The sequence below is a fragment of the Phyllobates terribilis genome, unplaced genomic scaffold, assembly GCF_046119375.1.
Source record: "Phyllobates terribilis strain yellow unplaced genomic scaffold, ASM4611937v1 Scaffold_1__5_contigs__length_1240528914, whole genome shotgun sequence".
NCBI lineage: Eukaryota > Metazoa > Chordata > Amphibia > Anura > Dendrobatidae > Phyllobates > Phyllobates terribilis.
The window spans coordinates 39,302,760-39,316,454 of record NW_027362761.1 but is presented as its reverse complement, the minus strand read 5'-3'; the positions used below and the strand labels follow the sequence as shown (position 1 = coordinate 39,316,454).

Below are 13,695 nucleotides of genomic sequence, written 5' to 3'. Positions count from 1 at the left end.
TGATCATGGATGATGCTATATAAGTAATCTGGTGCCCTTTGTTTTCAGTTATCTTAGAAATGAGCAAGTCTGAGTTTTTAATATGGTGTGATTTTGCAGCACACTACCCACCCCGCAAAAGTTACATGAAAACTCAGCCTAGTGGGGTTAGTTCTGTCAATCATACCTGTCCTGCATCCAAATAATGTGTGACTTGTAGAACCAAGAAGAAAACCCGTAGCGACTCTTTCTGGATTGGATTGCCCTGCCAATTCTCCACAATCTGTCCACATAAAGTCAGCAGGGGGTGTACTTCTTGTAACTTCCGCTCCATCAGGAGAAGCTAAGGCAGGAATTGAGAAAGGATATGTTATTAGTCAGGTTTGGATTATGCGTCATGCTGTGTTGTGTACATTATCAGAAAAGGATGTGAGCATTCTAGTTGTAACCTACTAAGGAACACTTACCAAACTTTGACACATTACAGTTTTTACTCATATTTTATTCATGTCGCTCCATTGAGTGTATTCAGTGTTTTATAAATATGCCAAATGGTTCCTGATATTTTAGCAATTTTATTTAGTGCTAATTTTTACAATCATTACAAGGGGGCGACACTCACAGAATACTCTGGGGTGGGGGGCTTTAGGCTGCTCTGCATTATTATCCTGTCAGCCACATGCCCTTGGTAAGGACCATAAAAATTAGCACTAAATAAAAAGTCCCAGCTCTTCAGAATTGCTTTTGTTCTAAACCATGCCATACATGAATACTCGGGAGAAGCAGGGATAAAATAATAGCAAGAACTGGCCACTTTTTATCTGATGACAGGTCCCTCTTTCACCCATACACATCACACTTCTAAAAAACACAGCTCTCCGCTGATTTTCTCAGTTATTTCATCACAGTAACTGACACCTATTCAACTCATTGAACACCATTAAACTTGATTGCAGCTATCCCTTACTAAAGCTTAATATACATTGAACTTTACAATTTGGCCATCAGCTGCACATTAACATACTTTGGTGACAATGATATAGTTCAGAAGAGCAAAACCAGTATCACATTATACTTGGGAACCAAGTCATCAACACCTACCAACCTTTAAGTCCAGTAGAGTAAGATTTGCCAAATTCAATAGTTTGCAGTCACGTGAATCCATACACTGTGCGCACTGCGAGGATTCTCCGTTGCAGCGGTCTTGTGACCGAGAGTATACGATATGCATACTCCTGGACACATTCCAACTAGACTGTTTGCAGCTTCGCTCAATACACTTGTATTGAGTGAGGCCACACCCATCTTGTTGGATTGTGGCCCACTTAGGTCGTGCACATTTCAGATGCTGCTATGACTAGATTTCTGCTACTTTTTGGCATAAATTATAGTAAATTTACCAGGCTGTGGCTGTCCATAGCTCTCTGCTAACCAGGGCTGTGGAGTCAAGAGTTGTAGAGTTGGTGTCCATTTTGGTGGAGTCAGAGTTGGTACAAAATGGACCGACTGACAATATAAAATAAATTGGGTTCATTAGTACAATGCAGTATGTGCTGTAAATTCAGGGCTGTGAAGTCGTGGAATCGGAGTCGGTATAAAATGGACCAACTTCTAAAATATATAATAAATTGGGTACGGTAATTCAATGCAGTTTATGGGGAATATTTATTCATAAGAATTTGGGAAAGTTATGAAATGTCCTATAAATGTCTGTCCTATTCCTGATCTAAGGGTCTAGACTTTTAGCGGAGATGAATCTGTGCTACAGTAAATTTATCACTTACACATGAGCCATGTGTGAGGGAGTCGGAGTCGTGGAAATTGAGGAGTCGGAGGCTTGGCTTACCGACCCCAGAGCCCTGTGTAAATGTTTTCATAGGAATTTGGGAAAGTTATGAAATGTCCAATAAATGTCTGTTCCTGATCTCGGCTTTTAGTTGAGATGGATCTCTGCTGCACTTTATGTACACGCTCAGTAGTGAGGCCGGGCTGTGGAGTCAGTCGTGGAGTCAGGGAAATTGAGGAGTTGGAGGTTTGGCTTACCGAAGCCACAGCCCTGCTGCTAAACCATACAAATGAAAACCCTGCCTGCTCTCTCACATCTCCTCAAACTCGCAGAAGTGGGGAATAAGCCACTGCCATACAACCCTGGATCATCTTCTGCATGAACTAGGAATTGAGCATTCCCGATCCCCTCTCCTCTAACATCTGCTGTCTGAAGAGTCAAGAGGCCTGTATACACAAAGAATAGTCCATGGCTTTGGCCAAAATTTTTTTTTACAATATTTTAAAAACTTATTGTTCATTTTCAAACTTCACATTTTCATTTTAGTGTGACAAATAAGTAATGTGTTCAGAGGATTTGCATTCAACTGACTAAACTCATTCAAGCTAGGAATGAGGATACAAGAAAATATCTGACTAGAACATGTAAGCTTACCATTCCTTTACTCAGCAAGAATAAGGCTCTGCAAAGAAAGAAGATATAGTCAGCATTCTTAGGGACCTATTGTTACACAGCAAATATTGTTTACCCCTGTGTTATGGATGATAGAAAAAAAGTAACAAAAGATACAACTGTGCGCAAAAGGAGTAATACTATACAAGGGTCTTCTATATACGAGGGTGTGTTGTATATTTAGCCAAAACAGTTTGGGTCACAGCAGCAAGTAGGAAAACCTAACGGAATCCAGCAATAAAGTGAAAAAAATCAATATAAAAATAAAATAAAAAAGGGGTGTGCGGGGGGGGGGGGGGGGTACACTTGTACACTTGTCAAGACATTCCTACACTGGGGATTCAGGACCATAAAAGATGACCATTTCAGAAACTAAAGAAGAGTTCTCCACCAGTATATATATTATATAATCTTTCCTTCCAGGACACCATTAATCCTATGCAGTTGTGATAAATTCATACAGCACTGGAAATGCTGCCATTACGGAGGCACCAGGGTACCAATATGCAAAACTAACATGGGGCTGAGCATGAGAAGTAATGAAAGCCAAAGCACAGTAATGAGAAGAGATGCTCCAGTCTACTCCAATGTGTCTCTGCCATGGATTCCTCTTAGCTCTGGATTAAAGAAAAACCTCCAGCACTGGTAGCCATCTTTAGGGCATGTTAACCCCTTCTTGCATTAGGATGTGAAATAACTTCCTGGGAAGGCATAGGCATGTGTGGAGAGGGTGTTAGGAGCGCCACACATGGCTGAAGCTTTATTCCATTTATGTGTGCAAGCATCAGAGCCCATCAGAACCAGGTGATGTGATCGCGGGGCACCAATAAGTTACTATGGCAGCTGTCATTTTGGTACTTGGCCATAGGCGGAGCCATAATTTGTCCTATATACTGCAATACCATAGTATTGCAGTATATAGTACAAGAGATCAAACAACTGCAAATTCAAGTCCCCTAACATAGTAACATAGTTTTTAAGGTTGAAGTAAGACTAAGTTCAACTAGTCCAACCCATAGCAGGGTACTAAAACGTTTAGAAAAATCTAAAAATATTTTAAGAATTTTAAAAGTTCTCAGATGTTTATATCTACAGTAAAAAAAAATAAAGTTACGGCTCTTGAAAGATCGTAAGAGGGAAAAAAAGAAAAGTAAAAAATGAAAAATTCCCTTTTCCTCATATTGTGCAGTTTAAATATTACAGCTGAAAACAGTAGGGGGGTCAATAAATTAAACAGTTCTGGCACAGAATTCCTTGTGATATAGTCAACATCTCTTAACATACACTGCTCAAAAAAATAAAGGGAACACTTAAACAGAATATAACTCTAAGTAAATCAAACTTCTGTGAAATCAAACTGTCCACCTAGGAAGCAACACTGATTGACAATCAATTTCACATGCTGTTGTGCAAATGGAATAGACAATAGATGGAAATTATTGGCAATTATCAAGACACCCTCTATAAAGGAGTGGCTCTGCAGGTGGGGACCACAGACCACATCTCAGTACCAATGCTTTCTGGCTGATGTTTTGGTCACTTTTGAATGTTGGTTGTGCTTTCACACTCGTGGTAGCATGAGACAGACTCTACAACCCACAGAAGTTGCTCAGGTAGTGCAGGTCATCCAGGATGGCACATCAATGCGAGCTGTGGCAAGAAGGTTTGCTGTGTCTGTCAGCTTAGTGTCCAGAGGCTGGAGGCGCTACCAGGAGACAGGCCAGTAAACCAGGAGATGTGGAGGGGGCCGTAGGAGGCCAACAACCCAGCAGCAGGACCACTACCTCAGTCTTTGTGCAAGGAGGAGCACTGCCAGAGCCCTGCAAAATGACCTCCAGCAGGCCACATATGTGCATGTGTCTGCACAAACGGTTAGAAACCAACTCCATGAGGGTGGTATTAGGGCCCGACATCCACAGATGGGGGTTGTGCTCACAGCCCAACACCGTGCAGGACGCTTGGCATTTGCCACAGAACACCACGATTGGCGAAGTCGCCACTGGCACCCTGTGCTCTTCAGAGATGAAAGCAGGTTCACACTGAGCACATGTGACAGACGTGACAGAGTCTGGAGACGCCGTGGAGAGCGATCTGCTGCCTGCAACATCCTTCAGCATGACTGGTTTGGCAGTGGGTCAGTAATGGTGTGGGGTGGCATTTCTTTGGATGTGCTCGCCAGAGGTATCCTGACTGCCATTAGGTACCGAGATGAGATCCTCAGACCCCTTGTGAGACCACATGCTGGTGCGGTTGGCCCTGGGTTCCTCCTAATGCAGGACAATGCCAGACCTCATGTGGCTGGAGTGTGTCAGCAGTTCCTGCAAGATGAAGGCATTGAAGCTACGGACTGGCCAGCCCATTCCCCAGACCTGAATCCAATTGAGCACATCTGGGACATCATGTCTTGCTCCATCCAACGTCACGTTGCACCACAGACTGTCCAGGAGTTGGCGGATGATTTAGTCCAGGTCTGGGAGGAGATCCCACAGGAGACCATCTGCAACCTCATCAGGAGCATGCCCAGGCATTGTAGGGAGGTCATACAGGCACGTGGAGGCCACACACAATACTGAGACTCATTTTGACTTGCTTTAAAGGACATTACATCAAAGTTGGATCAGCCTGTAGTGCGTTTTTCCACTTTAATTTTGGGGGTGACTCCAAATCCAGGCCTCCATTGGTTAATAAATTTGATTTCCATTGATGATTTTTGTGTGATTTTGTTGTCAGCACATTTAACTTTGTACAGAACAAATTATTCAATGAGCATATTTCATTCATTCAGATCTAGGATGGGTTATTTGAGTGTTCCCTTTATTTTTTTGAGCAGTGTGTTTGTATTGGTATGAGGGGTGAGATACCTGCAGTTTTGCATGTGAAAAAGCCGCCGTGTATTATAGTAGCAGAATATGTCACTCGCGCACTGCTGAGAAAGACTGAGCATCTCTGCGAATTTTGATCTGCAGAATGTCAATTCACGCTGTGGATATACCGCAGATTCTAGCCTTTACAATTAAAATGATTTAATGTTTGATATACAAGGACATTTACAACAGCAGATTTCACTGCAGTTTATCTGCTCTGGAAATTCTGCTGCAAAAAAGCTCCATGGAAATGTACTTTACAGAATGAATCGAAAGTAAAATCCAAACCACATTTGAAGGTTTAGCTCTATGTGCCACAGCCACCAGGGGACACTAAAATAGGGTCTTTGAAGTAAAAATCTGGAGACAAAAGCCCAAAAGTCATGGTTTTGTCACCAACAATAACCGTAACCTACGTAAGATCAGTGTGTTTCCAGCCAGTTTGAACACGGAACAGTTTTGTATCTTCTAGATATCAGTGGGGTCCCCAACAGCTGACTGAAATCCCATTGATCAGCTATCTTTTTGGTAGGTGATGGCTACATTAAATGTGGTCAGATCCCCAAACATCAGTAACATGCAGCTATGGTTTATCTGCAGGTAAATAGTATTATGAAGCTGTCTTGCCATCTTACTGAAAGTGCAGCTACTGGTAGAAAATTAACTGTTCCTCAGGGGCGCTGCCAGCTTTCAGTCTCAGAGGTGTGCTCACAGTGGCCACAATCACCGCTTAGCATACAGTGAGCAGCGGCTGTAAGCACACTCCAGATTTAATTGCAGATATGTTGCAGAGCGATTTGCAAAAGTGCCGGGGTCCACTTACAGCTGCCACTCCCTGTATACGAAGCGGTGACTATAGCCACTATGCGTACACCTCTGACTGAAAGGCGGCAGCTCCAAGGAGGAAATACGTTCATTTCCTCTTCAGAGCCACGTTTTCAGTAAAGAACCAGATAGCATCGTAAGGGTATGTGCACACGATCAGTGTTCACTGCGGATTGGATGCAGCGCAAGTGCACTGCGTGCAATCCGCAGCGGTCAGCTGTTACAGCATAGTGGATGGGATTTGTAGAAATCCCATGTCCACTATGCGTCTGCTGTGGAAACTGACATGCAGTGCGTATTTCCGGACCGCAGCATGTCAATTTCTCTGGCAGGTCCGCATGCGAGCTTTCCCCATAGACCTAATCTCTACGGGAAAATTTTGCAGCCGGCTCCGGATAGTCTGCACACACCTGAACACTATTAACCTGCAGATTAATCCTACAACAGAAGCTTAATAGCATTCGGGGACATTACAGGTTCCCTTTAAGCTATGGCTATACTGTCATACTGGTCATGCAACATGAAGATCCAGGTTCTGAACTGAAAACTCATACCAATGACAAACAGCACATATAGGTTGCAATAAGAAGTTATATGTAACACATATGCAATCTGTCTGCCATCTGGCTTTTTTTTCAGCCAAATCACAGCTCTAAAATAGTTGCATGACAGCAAGTTGCAATGACTCAAACAATTCACTGCTGCAATGCGACTGTATTGTCATAAAAACAAAAAAACTAATACAGAAAGGTTTACTTGCTGTACATGCTGTACATACCCCATTTACGCAAGTGGTTATGACATATAATGTAGACATTTTACCTGGTATACTCGGAGCCCACCACACGGGCATACTCTGCTCCAACTCCAAGAAGGTCACATGCCGACACGAGATCTTTTTCAAGTGTATGAAGTTGCTGAAAATTGTAACAGGATTTAATAGTGGGCTGCTGCTCAGTAGGACTGCATTCATTTTATCTATATGCGTCACTCACCGCGAGCTGAAAGAGCAGCCTGCAATGCCAGTATGGAGTTTGCTGAGAGATTTGGATTGCCTTACGTAGGAGAGGCTTTGCCGCATCCACAGAATTCTGCAACAGCACATGCATAGTCAAAGATATGGAATATTACATTCCTACTAAACATTCACATTTGGGCACACACCAAAAATGTAATTTGAAATTAAGTAATGCGCATGAGAGAATACCTACCCCACCAGAGGAGTCCCCACAAGCCATATAATGATGTCAAACTTATTGTGGTTTGCTTGGATATACAACACCCCCTTCAATTCAATAACTTTACATAATGCAATATATCTAAAGAGAACCTATCAGATTAAAAGTAGCCAGATTTTGCTCTTATTACCACAGCTAAGCTGAGTAATCAGTTTATTTAAACCATAAAGTTCCAGAAATATGGGCCTCTATATTTAGTGCTAATTTTTATGGTCTATAACAAGGGGCCCAGAGAATCTCGTGAGCCACTCACCATTGTAAAGACCATAAAAATTATTGAGGAGTTAAAAAGCCCGTATCTCTGGAACCTCAGGGGTGCAGAGGAATCCGAGCAAAAGCTGGGAACAGGTCCTCTTTAGGGCTCATTCAGGCAACCATATTAACTGTCACTGTGCTGTCCATATGCAAATCTGATAGCATTTGGACAGCACACTGACCAATGTGTTAAGTCACAAATTTTTATTCTTCTTTTACACAAATGGACCAATTATCTGCATTAAAATAAAAAAAACTGCAGCGTGCAATACTGTGAATTGTATTCCAAATCAGACTCACCCATTATAAGTCAGTGTGTGTGGAAAAACGGATCACATACAGGGAGGTACCATCCGTATGTCATATTTTTCCCATATACAATACAATTATAAAGATGGGAAAATGTATGTGTCTTTATTTATTAAATTGTTCATGAAAATCTGGATTTCTAAGTACTGGTTCAGGAAAATACATAATATATTCAGAGATTTAAGGTGGAAAAAGAGGGGTCTCCAGGACAAAACTGGAAAAGCTGCAATTCAGGGGATGGGCACTGGAAGGGACTCAGGAGGCAGAGACGACAGTACTAACACATTGGGGGGGAAATTAGTTAGATTTGTTGGAATCCCACAAATTCAAGGATATTTCGAGATGATACGCCACTCTCTCTTTGGTGCATAAAAAACAGCTGGGAGGCATAGAAAAAAAAAAAAAAAAAACGCCACACAAAGGGCAGTAGTGTTATCCTGATCAACCACAATCCAAAAGCTACAAGGAGGATCCGCAGCACCCAGAATCAGTGGTCTACTACAAAAAGTAGGAGAGGCAGTTACCTTGGTGCACAGCGATACCAGAAGCAAGATCACCATCCACCTTGTAAGCAACAGTCCCATTTAAGCTGCCATCCCTTTTCAAAATGTAACACCATCCGTTTGGAAGCCATAAATGTTGAGCAGCAGTACATAGGCACTTCATAAACACCAGTGGCCACAGTAGAAGAGCCTGCAACACTACACTCACTGGGGTTATCCAGAAAAGGTCTTCATTTTTTTTGGCTACGGGGTGAAGAACTTACCGGCAGGTAATTGCTAACTATCTGCCTGTTCTGTCTGACGATTTGTCCCAGTTAAGAGAAGTAAAGGACCTCTCCTGCCAGCGATTCTAATGCTTCCGGCAATATCATGTCGACAGAGCAGCTGCTTCTCTTCCGCTCTGTCGATGGGACGCCACTGTCGATGTTATGGTGATGGACAGCTGGCTTTCCACTGCCTAACTGCAGGGAGCCATCTGTCAGTTGGCACGATGTTGACAGAGACAGTCCGCAGACAGAGCAGATCGGAAGAGAAGGAGATGCTCTGTTAACGCAAGGTCAAAGGAAGCCAGAGAATAGCAGCCTGAGCGGGAACACATTGTCGCAGGGGAGAACAGGCAAATAGTAACCTTTTAGGCCAAATCTCCGATGTGCACATCCCCTAAGTTAGGGAAACATCCTACTAACTTTGGTTACATAATATAGAATGATTCTATTGTCCAACAATATAGAATAATGTGATACACAGTAACCTGGCTTGTGTGCAATGCTTGTAACTCACCTCCTGGCAATATAACTCAGACAGCAGGCTTGCAGCTTCAAACTTAACATCTTCGAACTGAGGAATCTGAAGACAGTGAGTTAAGCTTGAAAACATAAAAGTTTTTGCTTTGATAAAAATAGGGGACTGAGAATGATCCAGTGTATGTGCAGTGAATGCTCAGAAGTAATCAGTAGCCTGGCAAGAGTTATTATTGTTTTGTGGCTTCCATTAGTCTAAACAGGGCCATACATAGAGAGATTTAGAGAATGATAGATATTGCTCTACAACCATCTCTTGTAAGGAGAGTTTGTTCGCTTGTTGCCTTTAATAAGTGGAAGGTCTAATCTAATGACAACAGGCGAGTGACCATATACCTCGTACATAATGATAAATTATTACAAAACCAGTAGACCAGTGACATTTTACAATAGGAATATGTGCATAGATTTCAGCAAATATTCCATTTTTTCTCACATTCAGATATATGAACTCTCTTCAGAAACTGCTCCATTCAGATTTACATAAGTCTACCATGTGTGAACATACCCTAAGCTACCCACTACTAAGCAAGACGATATTGTCTAGTAACTAGTGTTCAGCGAGTATGTTTCATTAACCCTTTCAGGGAGCACGCTCGGGTTCTCGCCGAGTATTTTGGTGTGCTCTGCATTTCTTTTACTGTCGGCTCAGCTGCAAGTGTCACGGTTGTTCGACAGCTGTGACACATGCAGAGATTGCCTGTCGAACAGGCAATCTCTGCATGTGTCACAGCTGCCTAACGAGTGCTTTTCTCATTTGTTGGGTAATTAGCGGCCTATTTAGACAGGCTGATTATTAGGAAACGAGAGCACCTAGGAATGCTTGTTCCCATCTATAGGGCAGTGTAAATGTATCCTACCAGCAAAGCACCCTCGTAAAAAATGCAAAAAAATAAACCTCTATGAAATTCGTTGAAGTGATCGGCTTCACTCAGGCAACTCAGTGTCACTTTGGAGTGCTAGCCTTACCAATACTGCTATAGGATGCAAAAACTGGCATAGTCCACCAGCCACAGGTGGTATTTTGTACCCCAAAATGGTGCATATCTTCACAACTTTGAGGATTACTTTTTTGGAGAACGAATTTGAAAGTTTAATGGCACGAACTAACAGATTACTGGAACAGCTTACAGAGAAGAAAGAATGCTCTCCACGTCCGGCATCAGAAGATCTGTATCTTCACTATAGAAAAAGGATACTTGCTGTGAGATTAACCACTGAAAAACAAGAGAAGAAAACTTACATAAATAGCAGCTCATACCTATAAGCCAACACGGCTTCATTACAAAGCATCAGACACAAATCAGGACACCGTTACACAGCCGACTGAGGGGCAAAACTACCGGCCAGTAACATAAATGAAGGGTTGACATCCCATCCTTCAGCTCTATTCTTTGTTCAGTGGACTTCTGGACACATCCCTAGATTGCCCTGTAGCAAATCTTTACCAAGATTATCCTTACAATTACTAATAATTCACTAGCATAACCTATTAATTATGTGCATTGGAAAGCAGAGCCAATTTCAAGTACAGGGGTATCTCTCCAGAAAAAAAAAGAAAAACTTTTTTTTATTATTTATTACAAAGTGAGTTAAAGACAGACAAGAGTCTCTGAATGACATCAGCGTTGTAGAGAGAAATACGCTTTGTAAATCTCGCAGTATTATCGGTTATTGGAAATCTGACTATATATTAAAAGGGAACCTGTCACTCGATACATGCTGCCCAAACCACGGCAAGCGTAAATCTGAGCCTGCCTACAAAATTGTAGCCAGGTATGTTTTTCTCTGAAACAAAACAGTTTTTTCTCAGCACCTCTTTAGGCCACGTTCACACGTTCAGTATTTGGTCAGTATTTTCCATCAGTATGTGTAGGCCAAAACCAGGAGTGGAACAATCAGAGGAAAAGTATAATAGAAACACTTCACCACTTCTGGATTTATCACCCACTCCTGGTTTTTGCTTACAAATACTGATGTCAAATACTGACCAAATACTGAACGTGGCCTCACATGACTGACAGGTCTCTCCCTATACAATTCCAGCCACACCTTTACAAAAAAAGTTGGTTCCTGAGAAATGAGTGTTTGAACCCATATGCAAAAGAGGCTGAAGTGCTTTTGGCACATGGAGGCTCTTCCCAAGCCTCTGTCACTCTAGCTCTATACCCTGCCCAGCAATGCCTCCTTCTGCTTGACTGACCGCTTTTTTTCTAAAAGTTACACAGCAAAAGAGCTGTCAGCCAAGCAGGATGAAGAGACAGAGCAGATAATAGAGCTGGAGTGACAGAGGGTTGGGAAGAGTTTCCACGTGTCAAAATCACTTCAGCTTCATTTGCATATTGGTTTAAACACTGCTATAAATTCACGTGCTGGAGACATAGTAACAAAGGATTTCCCACCTGGATTTGATTTTACCAACTCTCATCCAAATAATACAAAGAAGAAAAAAAAAAAAAACCTTCAGGCTATGTGCCAACGATGCAGAAATGCTCAGGATTTTTTCCTGAGAGTTTCTGCATCTCCCTGGCAGAAAAAAACGCATGCGGATTGTACATGCGGATTGTACATGCGTTTTCCCGCCAGGGACATGCGGATGTGAAGCGTTCTTCACATGCATTTCCACATGCGGGTTGTCAAGCGCTTTCCAATCGATTTTAGCATCACTTGGAAAGTGCTTGACAACTAGGTCACACTATATAAATCCATGCAAACAGCATGGATTTATATAGTGTGACCCCAAAGAATGTCCAAAAATAAAAAAATAAATGTATACTTACCCTCCGATGGCCCCCGGAGTCATGCTTCACCGTCCCGGCTGCGGTAACTGAAGGACCTGCCGACGTCAGCGTCGCGTGACTCGTCACATGACTGACGTCAGCGCAGGTCCTTCCATCCACCGCGAAGTGCCGGGAAGCAAGGAGGAGCGCACCGCGGGCCGCCGGAAGGTAAATATATATATTTTTTTTTACAGATTTTTTTTAATGGTACCTGGGTGTGGATGAGACTCTCCTCTCCTCTCCACCCGGGTACCATCCGCACATTAGAACGCGCCAATTACGCAAGTACAGATGCAGTCTTGCGGAATTGGCGCGTTCTAATGCAAGTCAATGGCGGCGAAAACGCAGCACTTCCGCAAAATAATTGGTAGTGCTGCGTTTTTTTCAGCAATGATAATCTGCAGCGGAAATTTCCGCAGCATGTGCACAGCACATGCGGATTATCATTGGGGAACATGGCAGGCCTTCTAACATGCGATTTTGCCGCTGCAGAAACGCTTAAAAAACGCATTGTGGGCACACAGCCTCAGTGAGTAAATTGACCCACAGGTCAAAATCTACAACATGTCAAATCTTTCTGCAGATTTTCATATGGAATTCCAACCTGCATGATGCAAATCTGTAATAAAAAGTAATTTACTATGTCCGCCGCCATGCCTTCTCTACGCCGCAGGTTCGCCACCAGCCAAGTTTAACCCTCTCCTAACAGTGGTAATACATAAAGGACGCCCGGCGTTAGGGCCGCAGCCGCCGTACCTTCCCTCCGCCAAGTTTAGCCCTCCCACGTCTCCACCTTGCCCCTAACAGTGGTAATACATGAGGGAGCCCAGCAGCCACCATGTCTGGGTGAGGGAGGAGTCCATCCAGGCCATCAGTGGTGTGGGGGAGCTGGGCGCCCACTGCTGACTATGCTCTCAGCTGCAGCCCCGCTGGGTGGCAAGCACGGATGGCCTGCAGCCCCCTCTACTGCCCTGCGCGGGACTCACCGCCTTCTCCAGGTGCTGCCGGGCCAGCTCGCTGTTCTTCGTGTGATGGTACAGGACCGAGCCGAGCTGCAGATGGGTCCGGGCCTCGATGCGCTGCGGCGGCTTGAACTGGAAGACGGCCTGCAGGCAGTGCACACACAGGCGGATCTTCGGAGGACTAGAGGTGCGAAAGTGCTCTGCAAACCCCAACAATGCCAAGTACCAGGACTCCGAGGCCTCAGCCTGCGGAGCGACCACCGCCGCAGCCGCCATCACTGACACCAACAACAAGGCCTGGCCACTCCCCCGGCCGCCGACCAAAGCTCGCGAGACCGCTGCGCCTTCTGGGAGTTGTAGTCCCGGCATTGTCTCTTGCAGCCAAGCGGCGCTCGCTCTTGTGTCTGCGCCCTGTGGCGCGGAGTGGCGTAGCCTGCCTGGCCGGAAATGGAAACACTCGTGCGCCATTATGCAGGGCGGGCTAGCAAGAGGCTGTGTAGTCTTAGGGCTGGGCAGCCACATTGGTCCTGAACAGTAAAGGGAGTGTTCTGTGTGGGGAGGTTATGTCTTACCACCAATGGGTGAAAATGCATGGCACACATCTGGCCCAGGAATAGGCCGCCACCATTCATGCTTATGGCAGCTCTGCAATGGTCTGAGCTGCCATAGAAATGAATAGAGAGCCGCACACACACACCTCCAGTCCTGACCGCCCCATGCTC

General features: G+C 44.0%; 1 protein-coding gene across 1 annotated transcript in view; it reads right to left on the bottom strand.

Annotated features, from left to right (window-relative positions):
* MAU2 (MAU2 sister chromatid cohesion factor) overlaps nucleotides 1-13,420 on the bottom strand; it is a 43,745-nt gene extending 30,325 nt beyond the window's left edge. The window contains exons 1-7 of the mRNA XM_073661051.1: nucleotides 12,998-13,420; nucleotides 10,431-10,448; nucleotides 9,212-9,277; nucleotides 7,122-7,217; nucleotides 6,949-7,043; nucleotides 2,420-2,447; nucleotides 167-322 (exon numbers count right to left, since the gene is read on the bottom strand). Of these exons, the coding sequence (XP_073517152.1) occupies nucleotides 167-322; nucleotides 2,420-2,447; nucleotides 6,949-7,043; nucleotides 7,122-7,217; nucleotides 9,212-9,277; nucleotides 10,431-10,448; nucleotides 12,998-13,342 (804 nt within the window). The 5' untranslated portion in view covers nucleotides 13,343-13,420. The remainder of the gene's footprint in view (nucleotides 1-166; nucleotides 323-2,419; nucleotides 2,448-6,948; nucleotides 7,044-7,121; nucleotides 7,218-9,211; nucleotides 9,278-10,430; nucleotides 10,449-12,997) is intronic.
* Nucleotides 13,421-13,695: the final 275 nt, after the last annotated feature.